Genomic DNA, 17,112 nt, shown 5'->3' on the forward strand with positions numbered 1-17,112 from the left:
GAAAAAAAAAAATTCTCTCTGCAAGAAGTCGACACAAGACTTGGGATTCTCTAAGAAGGCGACAAGAGCATGATGCTCAAGAACCTAGAGAATCCAAGGAGCGGAATGCTCGAGATCCTTCAGAATCGAGAAAATAACCATGACGTCAATCCAGAACTATAGCCATGAAATCCCGTCATTTCGGGAAGGATATGAAGAAGGTCTCTAGACCTAGGAACACTTCCAGTCAAGTTTGATACTTTTGACGGAAGTGAAGATGCCCCGAAAGCTACCGCTTTGATTCGACAAGTTTGAAGTTACCTGTGCAAACGGCAATTTCTGAAAAAGCGTCGAAGATGAGGCATGTGACCAAACACCTCAAGGGGATTGCAAGTACTTGGTGGTATACCAAAGCTCTGCAAGGAACTTACAACAAGACTTGGATTCAATTCAAGGCTGAATTCTCCGACAAATTTTTTTCCTCTATGCTTTGAGAAACGCATCCAAGAAGATTGGGATCGGTTTGCCTAATAGGAACACAAGCGAGTCAAAGCAAGTAGTGGTTCACTCTTGCCAAGGTAGCTCCATTCTTGATCCTCTCTGAGGAAGGAAAGATGAACAAATTTAACGAAGGACTTTTGCCCGAATTTTGTAAACCCATCTGCAAGATACTTTACAGCAGATGGTGGAGTCAACAATAAAAGTTGAAAGTGTACACCTTGATGTAGATAGAATACAATCCCCGCAGTGGGACGAGAACCATTGAACACAGAAACAACGAATTTTTGTTACCTCTCCTCGAAGGATACGTTGCTATCCGGAGAAAGTTTGGAGTAAGGGAATTCAATCTAACTCCTGCGTTTTTGAATAGAAGACCCTCAAACTTTAAGTGAGAGGGTAGGTCTTTAATCAAAGTTAAATCTTTGAGGAACTCATCAACTGCATATTGCTTTTATGCACGAGATATGCACGTGTCTAACCAGGACAATCACTCTCGAGTGTTTATGAGAGTAAGGTTGAGTCAAAACATTGTTTTATACGATGAACTGCTTTGCTTAATCATCTGGAAGGTCCATGATTGATCTAGTATCCGGTAGTTCTCCAACAAATTACCTGTTATTGCGGGTAGGAAATTATGAAGGAACCATTCTAAGCTTTCAAGCAAAGAAAAGCTTTCATGAAGCTTGAGTACTCTTTAAGCCCACACCCCCTGACCGGTAAGGGAAGATATGGTAGTGCTTTTCGCACAAAGGAATACTCTCTTTACGAGGGAAGGAACAAGCGACGACTACAGCCTATGATCGAGGAATCCAAGGATTAAAATCCTAGTTTATTTGATGAGCGGGTTTTGCTCTAAGATTGAGCCAAGGGATCGACAGGTTAGCGTCTTCGTTCTAAGGATCTTACGAAAGGAAGGTAATGTCCCAGACTCATTGAAACTTATATACACCTTTGGGTACATGGATAACACACGAAGATGCAGACATATGCCAAGGAACTGGACAAGAGTTTGTTATACTCTCTTGAGCGTCTTTTTGCGCAAGGTTATGTGCAAGGACAAAGACCTAGATTGATTTCTATTCTTCTCGGGATTGAGAAGGTGGAATTGAGCGAACAGATTCTCGGATAAGGAAAACTTCCGGTCTGTTGAAAAGACGTGAATGATGAGTTCTTACATGGCTCGTTAGTTTGATGATTGGTGAAGGATATCCTCGAGGTACTAGAGGAAGGACATGAACCGGTAAGGTAAGTATTGAATTATTGAATTATTGAATTTCTGTTTAGTTTAATTTTTAAGTTCTCTTTTGAGAAAGGACCAGCTCAACTCACCATTGAGCAAGATTTGAAATTTTCCGGTTTCTCCCCAGCAATTCAGTTTGACCTCTACAGTTGAGGACAACTGTTTATAAGTGAGAGGGATGTTGCTAAATTGGCTATATTTGATAGAAAAATAATTCTGAATGAATTATTGGATTTATAAGTGAGAGGGTTTTCTCACTTGGAACACCAAGAAAATAATTATAAATGAATTATTGGAATTTTAAGTGAGAGGGTATTTCTCATTGGAGACATCCGAGTACAGAGTATCCCTAGTGCATCATTCAAAGTAATGACAGGAGCACTATGAAAGGGAATATCTGTAAGGCCACCAGGAACGGGTACTTCTGGTGCGTCACAACGGATGGGTGACAGGGAGCATCAGTAAGAAGTATCCGACCATCCAGGAACGGACATCTCTGATGCGTCATAGGATGGGTGACATAGAGCATCGTGAAGGGGATTGTACCGTAAGTTCGGTAGGAAAGGACTAGGTGATGGGTATTCCTAATGCGTCACAAGGTGGGTGACGGGTGCATCGAAAAGGGAATATCCATAGTCGAGAGGAAATCCGAACTGGAAAGAGGAATACGCGTAAAGACGCAAGCACAAGAATAAAGATGGGTTCTGAGAAGCTTTTCTTAAAAAGCGAAAAATTTGAACGAGTTTTCCGGGAAGAGCAAAGGCTTTCCCGCGAGGAATCTATGTCTGCATTGCATTTGTGCATGTGGTTGCATCCAGGGACGCCTGGGAAGTGCTGTGAAAGTATTGTTTTTAACTTATAAGGTTTTATTGAGTTTTTGGACAGATTCAGACTATTTTTAAAATACGCTGGCCGCCCATTTAATAAGTGGACAGCCATCCAATAAATAAGACAACAGATCAGCCAGCGTTTTCTCTTTCTCTTTTTCTAATAGAACAGCGGAAAAAAAAATGATTAAAAAAATTGAAATTTTTAAAAATAAAAATTAAAAAAACGGCCGCGATCTCTACGCGAGCAGCTATTCTTGTCGTGGCCAAGGAGCTATAAAAGCACCACATGCCCTCACTGAAAGAAGGTTACCAACGCCAGCAAGAGAAGACTCTGCCGCTAGAAGACGCGAGAGATCGCGCAAGACTACGAAGAACGGAAGTCGCTTTTCCCGCGCAAGAGCGACAAGTATCTATTGTGGATTCGCCATACGAATTGTTGTCGCGTGTTTGCGTGTGTGTTTGCAAGTACTTCATCGCGAAGGAAAAACGAGAAGGCTTCGGCCTACGCTTGGGAATTCCGGAAACGGAATTCGAAAATTGTCTACGGAGTCTAACTCCGAGTACAGACGGAAAAAGGATTGAGAGCTCGTCTCTCGGATTTCCCTTACGGGAAGGAACGACCATCGAGTCAGAGAATTAGAACGGAGGGGTTTTCTCCGGTTCTTGTGCTTGTAAAAAGATTCTCCCTAATAAAGAATTCTCTTTAAGGGGGGGGACCAACCCATCTTCTGGTCCCAGTACTATGTCGATCTTCTCACTCTCTCTCTCTCTATCTATTTCTCTCTATATCCTTTGGCTTCAATATTAAGTGATAAATTCTATTTATCCGAGTATATTTGATATTGCTATGCGCTCCCGTTTGTGACAAGCAGAATCAGAAGGAGAAGTTCCCACCAACTTATGGGACCTCGTCCAATGGGGCCCAAGTGACCTAAAGATAAAGCAAGATCCACTCACACACACACACACACACACACACAAACACAAAAAGAAGAATCGCATGGAGCATGATGACGTGCAGCTATACGGACATCCCGCAAAACGCATTGACATGCTGATGTGACACTTGTACCGATTTTCGCATTTTACGCTGATGACGTGACAGTTGTACAAATTTCCGCAAAACACGTCGGCAGCTTTTGAACCAGTTGCTTTTGAGTTTGAAGCTTTTCACGTAACTGCTTTTCATAAGCCAAGGGTCTTTAAATATGTGCCATGGGCTCGTCGCTTCCGAGTGAAGGTGCAAGGCGTGGAGTACCAGCTTGTACTGAGTTGAAGCAATATAAAGAAATACAGAAAGGGACGCCAAGGTTTGGGGCTAGTGCTCCCTTGGGATGGAACTCTGCCACTCCGTGTCTCGTGTGTCGTGCATCTCTTTTAGTTCAGTTGTTATTTGAAGTGCTTAAAGTTGTTCAGTCTGTTCTTTTCCGTTGCCACGTGGTGCCCGTCCCGTTACATCCACAATGTCATGCCTCAATTAATCCACAATAGATATATATACATCTTCTTGAAAACCGTAGTTACTTGGAACGGAAAATCGAAATGGGGAACGAGGAATGGCAACATGCATGAAATGACATTCCTTGTTTCGAAAACTCACGTCTGAAAACATGGTTTGGGAATCCGGAATGGGAAATTGGGATGGGAACAAGGAACGGGGACCTAAAAATGGCCATTCCTTGTAACTATGTTGAAAACCCATTTTACAAAATTCAATGGACCAACAATCTCATATAGACTACCAAGTAATTGATCGCAACAAAAGTGCGGCTCTCAAGCAAGTGGTGCTCCGATAACACATGCATACTTGTAACTATTGTCTCGATCGACCACCATTCCATAGAAACTGCAGTCCCTGGACATTCCACGAGACTATCCTCACGAGGAAGCTAATAGAGCTGTTGTAGCAACAAAGCAACTTGGACAACGACGAGGCTTGGACAAGGAGTAATCCGCGTCCAAATGCTTGCAAGGCTACGCTCCATTCACCTGCCTAAGGCCAAGAATCATAGTTGAATATATGACAAGGAACGCTCTCCATATCAACAATTAAGTGCATATCCAAGTGTCTCAAGTGAGACCCATTTAGACTAACAAACCAACAACCTGCTACGGGTCACATGGTCTTTAGCACGTTTTTCACCCCTTAGTCGCTCAATTGGTGAGAGAACGCCAAGACCTGAATCCTCATGCAACTAGAAACGCTATCCATTGATCAATCTTGTTGATAGGGCGAGAGTGCCAATTGTTGAATTAATAGCCTCCTCCCCTCTAGCTCCCATTAGGAAGATATGAACTCCCATATAGAAGGATGTGATATCTGCCTCTATGTCCATTAATATCAAAGTCAACCAACCCCTCCGCAGATTGTGGTGAGGAGGGAGATGTGAATTTGCATTTCTTGAGGTGTGGAGTCTCACAAAGGGGTGGCCCGTACGAGAGCCTTGCTTGATGAACGACATGCAAAAGGCTACCTAGTTTGAGCAGACAGCAAAAATAGGAAGACTCGCTTGTCGAGAAGGAAGGGGGAGAGGGTGAGTTTGAGTCTGCAAGGAAGGGGGAAGGGGAAGGATGAGAATGCAAGTGAATAGCTCAAGGGAGAAATGAAGGAGACGGAGGAGATGAAGGGTGGGAATAGAGGTTGTAGAGAGTTGTAAGGATTCTAGTTGCTAATCCTTCATTAATTACTTAAACTCATGATTAAGACTTAAGAAACTTGAACTGTACTCAGAAACAAGACTCGGTAGACTCTGTGTTGATTGATTGAATGTGTGATAGAAGGGCTCCTTATATAGGAGACGAAGAGACACAAATGAAAAGACATGTCTCCTGGTGAAGAGACATGACTTTAGACACATCCTTTCGACGAAGAGCTGCAACCGTTGGGCGAAGAGTCGCACCCGTAGAGCGAAGGGGTGTGACCAATCGTCAAAGGAGTGTGGCTTTTGGCGAAGAGACACGTCTTTTGGGCGAAGGGATGTGACCATCCAAGCGTAGGGGTCCTCCTTGGCATGGCACTTCGCGTATCTATAACTAGGAGTAGATGAAATACTGCAACATAGTCACAATCGTGACATTCCCTCCCATTTAAAATGAGAGCCCGTGTCAAAGAAATGACTTCTAATGTTTATAGAACTCTAGAAAAGCATTGAATCTTTGAAAATCTTCAATCTTTGAGTTATCAGAAACCTTTGTCTTGAACCTTTGCTTCTTGCAAAACCTTTTTGCTTTGGCTGCTAAATCCCATGTCATTGCATTATTCCAAGACTTTTTAGAGGAATCTGGCATAATCGGGTTGACTGCAACAAGAGATTGATCTTCAAAATTCTTCATGCGATGTAAGATTTCTCGTTCAAAATCTTCCAATAATTGCGAAATATTTGGGGAAGAGGAAATCTTCTCAAGGTACTCTTCAGATGGGGTAGCTTCAACTTTATGAATCACTGGAGAGGATTTTGTCTTGAGAGTGTAATCATCGTCCAATAATGAATCCCAAAATTCTTCAGAGTCATCTTCAAAAACTATTACTTCATGACTTGCAATTGGCATATCATCATCCAACAAAGAATCAAAGAAAGCATCGTCGTCTTCAGACTCGGAATCCGCAACTATGTCCTTATCTCTGTTTGGTAACGAAGAATCACTTGGAAAAACTTCGTGCTTGAAATCATCTTTGTCTTCAACAATTGATTCAAGAGAAGTTAATGAAGTAAAAAATTCATCAATTAGAATTTATACATCTACATGGGAGATCATATTTGCTTCATAATCCTCTGTATCATGTTGTTTGACTTGTACACGTGAGGCTTGAATCATTCGTTCCGCATAATAAAGCCCGTGTAAAGTCAATTCACGTCAATCTTTGAACAAATTGATAGTATGTCCTCGAAAGTTAATTTGCTTGATCGTATTGAAATGACCAATACTGACCAAGAATCATCTCGTAATAAGATAGAGGCATGACCTCGAAATCCAGTTGATCTGCATAACTTTGAATCTCAAACTGCAATTGTCAAATTGTCTGATCACAAGTTAAAATTGATCCATTTGCTAATTCCACATCATATAAGTGAGATGTCTTCTGAGTTGGAAAACCAAGCTCTTGAACTATCTAAGTGCTGACGAAATTATTCGAGCATCCGCTATCTACCAAAATATTGATGGAGCGACCATTGATACTTCCAAGAACACTCAAAACTTGCTTTGAGGGAGGCTCCAAAATTGAAGAATTGCATTGAGCATGCTTCATAAGAATAGTCGTATCCTCTGAGACACGAATCGTATTGACCATTGATTTTTCTTTATCCTTAGTTGTTCAACATTCGATGGCGTTGGAATTTCTTTTCGAATTAGACGGAATTGGTTTCTTTGGACAGTGATACCATCTATGGTCACACCGAAATTGTACATAATCCTTCCTTCTTTGAAATCGAAGATCCATTTGACGAAGAGCCTTGCTGAGTATTGGAATGCCGATCTTGAGAAAAATCACGCCCTTTACCACGATCAAGTGGAGGAACATTTGAAGAAGATTTGCTTTGAGATTGTCGATCTTGAGAATAGAACCTTGAAGTTGAATAAGGTTGCGTTGCTTGCTCTCTGAACTGAGACTGATCTTGGTGATTTTGGCTATAGCTATCTCTGTGATCGCACTGTGAAAAGCGAGCGTTGTTTGAAGATCTGTCACCAGGGACAAAATTCTGTGTAGGGCGCCGATTATCGCCAAGACGCTCAACATAGGCAATTGCAGCATCCAAAGTGGTAGGGTTGTATTTGTGTACATCGTCCTTCAGTTTGGGTTCGAGTCCGTCGATAAAGCTGTGAAGTTTATCAGAGGGACTAAGGGTCTCTATCTCCACAGTTAGCCTTTGAAACTCTGTGACGTCCGTGGCCAAGGAACCTGTCTTGCTCAGGCGAAAGAGAGGACCAGACGTGAAAACCCGCATTGGCAAGTTCGAATGCCTTGCGAATAGCACGCCGGAATTTATCTTTAGAAGGTGTGTGTTTACCATTAGCAACCCATCGTTGCCACCAAAGAAATGTTGTGTCCTTGAGCAGAGAACTAGCAAGTGCAACTTTTTACTCTCGACCAAGTCCGTGTTGGACAAGTAGACCTCCATTTTGAATAGCCATTGTTCCAGCACGCGCTTGTCGCGGCGACCAGTGTATGGTTCCGATAGTTTAACATCAAGCTTCTTCTTCTGTGCAGCATTAAAAATTTTGTAAAGTAATTGAAGTTCGCGATTGTCTACCTCTCCAATTGGATCTGGTTCGTTTGGTTCATCCATTGAAGCTTCGGAAGAAGGTGTTGAAAATGTTGCATTAGTAGTCCGAGAAGTTGTAAGACAATTCCAGGATTTGTTTGCGTCTGCATCTGATCCAAGCGAGTGTGAAGTGATGCGGGACTTGTGGAAAGTGTGGCCATCTGCTCCTTGATAAGAGTAAGGGCGTCATCATATTGACCACCTCCATCCTGAGAATTCAGCATGGTTACACCTCAAAGGGAACTCTCGAACAGGTACTCCGGGAGCGGAAATTATGTTTAGAACGGGTTCTGGCTCTGGGGTCGGGTAATAATCTCGAATGAACCACTACTTCGGATGCGAGGTGTTTGTTTGTTTCCCCCCCCCCAAAGAGAACAGTGTTCAGAATTCGTCGCCGGCTATGATGGCAAAAAGGCTCGCGCGCGCAAAGTGCACAAAAGGCGCTGCAACGCAGGAGAGTGGAAGAGAGGGCAACGCCGGCTGTAAACGAATGTAGGAGTTCATTTTGATCGGGTGGGTTTGTTTTTTTAAGTTGGTTTATTTGGGGGTTTTAATTTGTCACATGAGCGAGTTCACATGGGTTTTAAAAATTTGGGTTCTTTGGCCGGTCACCCAAGTTTGGGGCGGGTGAGCAGGTCACATGACTTAATATATTGTAAGGGGTAATCAGAAAGCGCAGCCAGCGTAAGACAGCCTGGCGTAAAAACTCAGCCGGCAAGTAAATATTCAGCCAGCAAGTAAAAAGTTAGAATGCTGCCAAGGCTGCCGCTTGGAGAATTTGCTGACACTTGGTGAGTGCTGCTTTACTGCTGCCGCTTATGCTTTTGCCGATCGTCAAAGGACACATCCTTGGGCATGAAAGGGCATGCTGCTTGCGAAAGGGCATGCCTGCAGAGTGAGGAGGTACATGGCTACGCGTACAATGCTTCCCTTTCGCGAAGAGGCAAGGTAAAAGTACCATGCGAAAGGTATTCCAACGAACTGCAACCCAGCGATTTAGTTGGCCTGGCTCGACATCAAAGTGCACAGGAGCATGCAAGGGGGAATCTGTGGCCACCACTCCATCTCAGCCCGGGTAAGCAATTGCTTGCAAATCAGCCACCAAAGGGTGCGTGCGTGTCTGGTAGAGGTTGCAGGAGAGGATTACATCAGGGGGTTAAACACCGGCATCGCAATCTGCAATCCATCTTTGTTCTGCTTCCATGCAACTCCGGGAAGGAGGGTAGAGTGTAGCGGCAAGGGTGAGAGGCTCACAACCTTCGGGTCCCGGGATACCACTGTAAGGATTCTAGTTGCTAATCCTTCATTGATTACTTAAACTCATGATTAAGACTTAAGGAACTTGAACTGTACACAGAAACAAGACTCGGAAGACTTTGTGTTGATTGATTGAATGTGTGATACAAGGGCTCCTTATATGAAGAGACACAAATGAAAAGACATGTCTCCTGGTGAAGAGACGTGATTTTATACGTAAAGACACATCCTTTCGGCGAAGAGCTGCAACCAATGGGCGAAGAGTCGCACCCGTAGAGCGAAGGGGTGTGACCAGTCGTCGAAGGAGTGTGGTTTTTGGCGAAGAGACACTTCTTTTGGGCAAAGCGTAGGGGTCCTCCTTGTCATGGCACTTTGCGTATCTGCAACTAGGAGTAGATGTAATACTGCAACATAGTCACAATCGTGACAGGAGTGACTCCAAAACGATGAAAGAGAGAGGTGGAACTATTGTAAGGGCCAATTGGGTTAGTCTATAACTCTATGTAGGCTAGGTTGCCTCCTGACGAGGCAACTCCCACAACCAAGACGATCAAATAGGTTCCACGTAGTGGCCCACTCCTTAGCTAGCTGCTAACCATCGCGAGACCTAAGAAGTCCCTTACGGCCCCGGTTGCCTAGTACCTCCGCCACCCTGATCATCGTGTGTTGTCGAGATCGACAACTAGGGTCTGTTGAGGAGCAATTGTGGAAGTTGACACCTACTAACCCTGCTGCTGCTAAGTCTAAGCTTGAGGCTTACACATTGGAAAAGGTCTTCGACGAGGGCAAGCCTTCATCGAATGCTGGCAACAAATAAAACATTGATCGGACAACCCCAAGTACTCAACTTTGTTTGAACCAATTGATACCAACCATTGAAAGTATTATCTTTTTTGAAAGGTACAAGGATCTCAGACCAAAATGATGGCTATACGTGCCACTATCGAAGCCACTATCACAAATGTCCTTGAGGACTCAATGAACGAGCCACTATCACAAATGTCCTTGAGAACTCAATGAACGAGCCAATAAGGTCACCCATCTGAGGAAGCAAGGTGAGGTATTAACGACCCACACAACGGAAGCAGATCAAAACCGAAAGTTCTACCTCCTCACAGGTCTTATCACGACAAAGCCAAAACTATTGTCGAGACTCTCAAGTAGGCCGACAAAGCTCCTAGAGCCATCGGACTATCTGAAGAGCACCACATCTTGCCCCTCAAAATCTATCTAGTACTAGCCTTGTCCAATGATCTACATGTCAATAAGCTTGCCAACCTCAGCTAGGAAGGAAGCTTGTAGTAAATTTCAAAACACCCACCGACTGTGGTGAGTGCCAGCTATCCTGCAAATGACAGAGGTCACATATAACCAATTGACCTCTACCACAAGGCTTGCTCTCTCTTCCAATAAAAGACTCCACATGGACCGGGGGGCTTCTACAAAGTCTCTGTGGAATATGTGGGAGTAACTTTGTAACATTACATGAGCAAGTACTCACCCAAGTAGGTGGGAATGTGAGCAAGAATGAGGGAAAGCAATAGGCGATGCAAGGGCAGAGTTGAGGCAGGGTTTGCGGAAGAGGTGGTGAAGCGGGCGCAATGGGGAGCCAAAGCAACGATGGACGGGGAGGCTATGAGAGCAGATTGCATTGGGATACGTGAGTGGTTGCACAGCAAGAACCATGAGCAAGGGGGAAAGGAGGGGCAAGGCAATACCGCAATCTCTCTACACAAATTCTTCTTTTTCTAATAAGTTTTTCATCTCTTGAAGTTCCATCACTTAAATAGCCTCTACCAATGACTTTCGATTTCTAGCCTTCATGTCAAACTTGTTTGAGTCGTCAACCTAAGGAGAAAGGCTTGGAGTCGCTCCTAATCTGTCTTCTCAAATGTCCATCTAGCTACACCACTTTATTAGCATATGTCATAACAAGTTTACCATTTTGCATCAAAGCTTGAAACTTGTCTATGCAAGTAATATGAAGGCAAGAAGCAAAGCTTTATATCCTTTGGAAACTCATCCCACTCGAAGGAAGAGGAGAATTAGAGAAAGGCCAGCTTATGAGTTGTCGACTTCTCTTCCATCTACTCTTCTTTCCATAAAATGCCATCACCCATAAGAAAGCTCTCATACCAATGGCAAGCATAGCAGATGATAAACATGACATAGAGATCAGATCAGACTAACATAAACACCCTTACTTGCCCAATTTGCTACTCTTCGAGTCTTGGCTCACTAGCACAAACACCCCTTCTTGTCCAATTTGATACTCTTTGCTTCTTCACCTCCCAACCGATCTCAACTATCTACGAACTTGGAAAGTCTAAGAGTCTTTGTTTCTTACCCCAAAAATAAATCACCTAGAAACTCAATAACCTGTGCCAAGTGTCCTTCAATTGGATCTACACCAGCTGCATCTCCAAAGATACATAGGGTGAGACACACATGCTTGCACGTATCAGGTTTCACAATTCCAATCGGTATGTGACCCATAGTTACCCAGAACGGGAAATCGGATTGCGGAACGGGGAACGACAACGGGCACGAAATGACATTCCCTGTTACGGACACTCACGTGTGAAACATGGAACGGGGATTCGGAACAGGAAATTGGAATGAAAACGGGGAACGGAGACCTTAAAATTTCCATTCCCTGAAACTATGACGTGACCGCAACCATAAGTAGTAGATTGCTAACTTATTCCCCTAGTTGCCCAATTGCAGCTACTTATTCAAAGACGGTTATGCAGCGGTTCTAACTAATCTAATGGATCTGTCTAGGCATCAAATAAGCTAATAATGGTGTGGGACCATGCCTTCCTAGGATTCCCTAGTTTATAGGTTGGCTTTCAGTCATAGTAGCACGTCCACGTGCACATCAAGCACATGTGCATATAGCATTGGTACACTTGACAGCAAATAACATGTGAAGCCCTCTTTGGGGAGGTTTTTCACACACATTGACCTCGCAAAACTTATTATTTAATCATCTATGTGCAAAGCTTATTATTTTTACAAAGCAGAGCAATTGCAACTTTGGAACTCCAAGCTACGACTTTTTTCACTCTAAACATGAGCTCGTTTGCAAGTAACTAAATTATTGAAATTCAAAAGGTTAGGAAGGTCTGAACTTACGAGCTACAGAAGGAACTAAAATTATTGAACTCGTGGAACTATAACATATTGCAATTACCACATCTCTAAGCAGTGTATATTTCAGGCCTTTTGAGATGATTGATACGCGCATTCTATATCTCTTAAAATCTCTCTCAAAGCACAACTAGAAAAGGGCTACATAAGTGAGACAATGGCAACCCCCAGTAGGACCGTCTTGTTGTTGCTGTTATGAGCACCAGACCCTTCATTCTCTCACCAACAAAAATCAGCAGCCAATGTAAATGTTCCTTGTCAAACATAGTCGAGACACTTGTGTCTCATAAAATTTGGATGTCAAGACAGATCTTTGTCGGGGTCATAGGAAAAATGATTAGTTCTATGGACACTAAAGGTTAAAGACTAATTAACATGTTATTTTGTTTTCAACAAAAATTTGAAAAGGAACTGAACAACATAGATGAGCCAAATAAAATGAGTCCCTTTTTTAAAGGGTACAAAAACTTAACTTAAAAGCCATTCACATCAATGACATGAGACACAGCACAAAAAATTCATTCCTAAACTTGAAACTATTGAAGCAGTAAACTGCAATTCTAGATTATTAGAACAAGCTATAAACTAAAACCTACTCAGCCCAATGAGCAAGAGGTGCAGGTTTGTACAAAGTCTGAAGATAGCTCCTGATTAGATTTGACTTCATGAGACCAACAAAGTGACAGTTAGAATATGCCTATAATATACTTGGTTCTTCCTTTCCACATCTTACTTCATGGTAGCTGACACCCTATAGACAGATTTCAGAGTGAACTTGGCAACTTCTACTAGGAAAAAACATCCCGTCAAGATCTTGAACTTTAAACACCCTTATTTTCATATACGATGCTCAGTCATGCTGAATAACACAATGCATAGAGGACTTAAATGATAGTACCAAGCAAATAACCACTCACCTCGAGGAGCTTGTCTTCCGGATGCATATGTGCTACTATAATTTGCAGGAGCATCCTCCCCACTATTGTCGCCTAAACCAAAACCTCCAAATCCTAATCCTCCAAAACTGGTTGAGTTCAGAGAGTCTGTCCCAGCTGATGATTTCCAAGAAGTCTCCTGATTCACCAAGCTACTGTAAAGATCTCCAAAACCAGCTTCACGAGCCACAGTTGCAGAGTTTGCAGCACCTGCAGAGTATCCGACTCCAGAAAGGCCAAATCCACTACCACGTCCTCCATAGCCTAGGTTGCCAGAACTGTATCCATCATCTGCACCACCATAGTTGACATTACCAGTGGCAAAGCCAGAACTGTTGCTGGGAATTTGTGAGGATCCCCACGTCCCTATACCACTACTGTAGCCAGCCATGCTAGCAGCCCCACCATGCCTATAGCCCCCGGCTAAGCTAGGACTACCATATCCAGCTGCCCCGCTGCTCCAAGGATTCCTCACAGGTGTCATGCCACCATAACCACCACCTGCAGGACTGCTTCCATAACCACCTCCACTTCCTCCAAACATGCCGCTGGTAGTAAGTGAGCCATGGCTGGTGCTCCGACCAAAACTTTGAATGGCACCTCCATAGGGACTATTGTAAGCAGCACTCATTGCGCCACTAAAGCTCCGACTACTACTATAACCTACAGGTCCATACGGTGAATAATTGATCCCAGGAGAAGGATTGTACCTATTGTCCATTCTATGTCCAAACGGTCCTATTGGGCTCGAATTGAACTGCCCATAACCACTGCCATAAGGTCCACCTCCCCTTAAGACAGAGCCCAATGCATTCCCGGTACTGCGAACAGGGCTAGGAGACATTTCCTTGGGTATTGCTCGTTTCACTTCCACCATCTTCCCCTTCAGTTCATGAAATGAAGTGTGCAATACTCTGTCTACTGCATCTTCAGAATCATATGTTATGAAACCAAATCCACGTGGCCTCTGAGTGCCATGATCATACATCACTACTACATCTGTGATGGCACCAAACTGATCGAAATATTTTCTAAAATCATTCTCTGTTACAGTAGCTGCTAAACCACCCACAAATATTTTTTTGGTTCTGGCTTGATGTACAGGAGCAAGGCCAGCATTGCTATTTCTGGTGGCATTTTGTTGTTCTTCACGAGGTACCGCCTTTTTGGCTTCCACCTAAACAAGAATCAAGCAGAAGCTGCTCTACTTTTAATGAGAAAAAGCTGCAAAATGAGCAAAAACACTCAACCACATCACAACCCACAGATGCTTTCATGGATACAAGCATTAATGCAAGGAGGTGAGCTATAAGCAAACACAGATGCTGTCATCACAGGATGCTGTCATCTACATGTAACATGCATACTAAGCTACCTCGGAAAACAGAAAAAAATCAATACCTGACGTCCATCAATGTTGTGCTTATCTTGTACAACTCTATCTGCAACTACTGGGTCTGCAAAGACAACAAATCCAAAGCCTCTGGCTCTTCCAGTAACCCTATCCTTCATAATCACCGCTTCGACAACCTCACCATAAGCTTTAAAGTAGTTCTTGAGCTTCTCCTCCGTTGTCTCCCAGGAGATGCCGCCAATGAAGAGCTTACCCACATCAGACTCCATCTCCAAGATGCTCTAGATGGAAAGAATATGCTCTAGATCTGAGAGCATGTAATGGATCGACAGATCTCTCCCGTTAACTACACAGATGAGGTAAAGCACTGTACAAGTTTTTATCTTGAACTCAAATGCAAGCGCAAGGAGAAAAGCTAAGTCTCAAAAAATTAGAAACGTATCAATGGCAACCTCGATCTTGGAGGATAAGTGTAGTGAAGGGATCTGAAAGAGTGTGAAGTTCCAATGGCGATGGTGATCTTGAGATCGCAAGCAGCTCCCGTGTTAAAGAAGCAATGGAGCTCCAATGCGGACCTCGATCTTGAGTCTCCGTGCAGGCATGTATCATGTAGGAGGTCCGGTAGAGGAGGGAACCGAAACGTGAGTGAATGCTCAGGATGATGGATGAAGATGATATTGAAGGCATACGTGAGCGAGAAAAAAGAGAGAACCTTGAGCAATAATTTTGCCATGGCCATTTAAAAGCTCAAAGAGTGCTGCCAACTGGACGCAATTGAAAACAATTCAAATAACGAAATATGTGAAGAGCACCACTCCTAGTAGGGACGAGAGAGAGAGAGAGAGAGAGAGAGAGAGAGGAAAGGAGGGGGCCGATTTTTTTAACCTCACTCGAACGATCCCCAGAGACCTCAAAGCTCCAATGACTCTTGAACTCTTAATAAGGAAAATAGAGTGAGAGAAAGAGAGAGCGAAAGGTTCAGATTGAACCGGCGGAAGACACAAGGTTTCCTAAATGTGTCGCCGCCTAGTATGAATAGTGTGGAGGAGGAAAAGTGAAAAAGTGAAGGGGGCTGAGAGAGGCCATCAACTCTTCCGGGGGGGGGGGGGGAGTCGGAAGAAAAATGGAGGGCTCGACGGAAGAGTGCCTCAACTCCAGCCAATTAAATTTTGCCATGGAGGAAGAACGCCCCTTTGCTTTTTTCTTCTGCCGCCTAGTGTGAACCCACCCTTAGATACACTTGTAGCTTGAATGTATAAATTTAAACTTTGTTTTGAGTATGAGTTATTATTCATTGGAGGGAAAGAAGATAGAGAAGCATCATGCATTGAGGAAGCTTTATATATAGAAGACATGTCATTTCCAAACTTAACACTTGAAACAAAAGTAGACAAAGCACAACACAACAAATAACAAAGAAAAACTTGCTTTTTTTTATTATTAGAATCAAGCAGGGAAAGTTCAATTGTACAAATAACTGGTGAAGGAGGGTTATTCTTTTCTCCCAATAGCAACACGTGCGGACTATTGGTTTCAATCGTCCAACTATTGTGGTTGTAGTTATGGTATAATGAAGGACCCAACCCACGCAACCACTCTTGGCTTAGAACAATATCCACCCTATCCATGCTCATTAGTTCAAAATCAAATGGCATATTTTGCTCTTGCGCTTCAAAGGGAACATCATTAGCTTTAATATCACATACCTCAATGTCATGCACATTAATGAATGCTACCTTGTAATGATGTGAGATGGGGCATGTGGCTGTTAACCCTCGCGGCTCACGGACACCCTATCACCTACGACAGATGCCGTATTATTTGTTTGGTAGAGCCAAGGACCGAGCTTGTCGGTCCAATAGGAAAAGGGTAAGAGTGATTGCCGATAAGAGGCGCACTCTAACTGGAACCTTCAAGGGTTAGTTGGCTAAGCATGGGCGCCCAAGTATGAATGGGCGAGCTCATATAAAAGTCACCTAAACCTAAAAAAACACTCATTCTCTCATTTGTGCAATTGAAGAGTGCTCTTCCTCCATCTCCATCTTCTTCTTCTTCTTCATTTCCTTATGTGTGTGTGTGCGTGAGAGAGAGAGAGAGAGAGAGTGTGTGTGTGTGTGTGTGTGAGTGAGAGAGAGAGTGTGTGTGTGCGATCGAGCATTGCGACGACGGCACGGCGGCGGCGAGGCGATTGAGTGCAGCATGGTGGTAGCTCCTTCTTCTTCGCAGCGAAAGAATCCTTCACGAAGACGAGCGTAGGGCGGTGACTCATGAGTGACACACCCTTGCTCTCTTGAGCTTGCTAGATTAGTCTGGTTGTGTGCTTGCCGCCATTTGTGGCTCGCACACATGTACGGCAAGTCTCTTGCATTGACATGTGCGACAGACGCGCACATTTTTGGCGCCACTGTCGGGGAAATGCCCTGCATTAAGCTTGAGTAGCACTCTATGTTGCTTTGTGATGCATTTTGAAATGTAGGAAAGGTAGAGAAGGAAGGTGTGTGTGTTGAGAAGGAGTTTGTTTTGTTGCAGTGTATTGTTTTCTTAATAAAGTGTTGAAAGGTGCTGTGTTTTCTCTGCGATAAGGTGTTAGACTTAGGTA

The 17,112-nt window shown here is 43.6% G+C and overlaps 1 protein-coding gene across 2 annotated transcripts in view; it reads right to left on the reverse strand.

Moving 5' to 3' along the window:
• LOC147447275 (heterogeneous nuclear ribonucleoprotein 1-like) overlaps positions 1-15,106 on the reverse strand; it is a 30,524-nt gene extending 15,418 nt beyond the window's left edge. Inside the window, exons 1-3 of one of the 2 annotated variants that reach the window (XM_086523125.1) lie at positions 14,966-15,106; positions 14,561-14,859; positions 13,142-14,336 (exon numbers count right to left, since the gene is read on the reverse strand). In XM_086523125.1, coding sequence (XP_086379251.1) covers positions 13,142-14,336; positions 14,561-14,782 — 1,417 coding nt within the window. In that variant the 5' untranslated portion in view covers positions 14,783-14,859; positions 14,966-15,106. The other variant, XM_086523126.1, reaches the window with a different exon arrangement.
• Between the last annotated feature and the right edge of the window lie 2,006 nt (positions 15,107-17,112).

The sequence above is a fragment of the Adiantum capillus-veneris genome, chromosome 11 (assembly GCF_014529385.1).
Source record: "Adiantum capillus-veneris isolate H3 chromosome 11, ASM1452938v2, whole genome shotgun sequence".
Lineage (NCBI taxonomy): Eukaryota > Viridiplantae > Streptophyta > Polypodiopsida > Polypodiales > Pteridaceae > Adiantum > Adiantum capillus-veneris.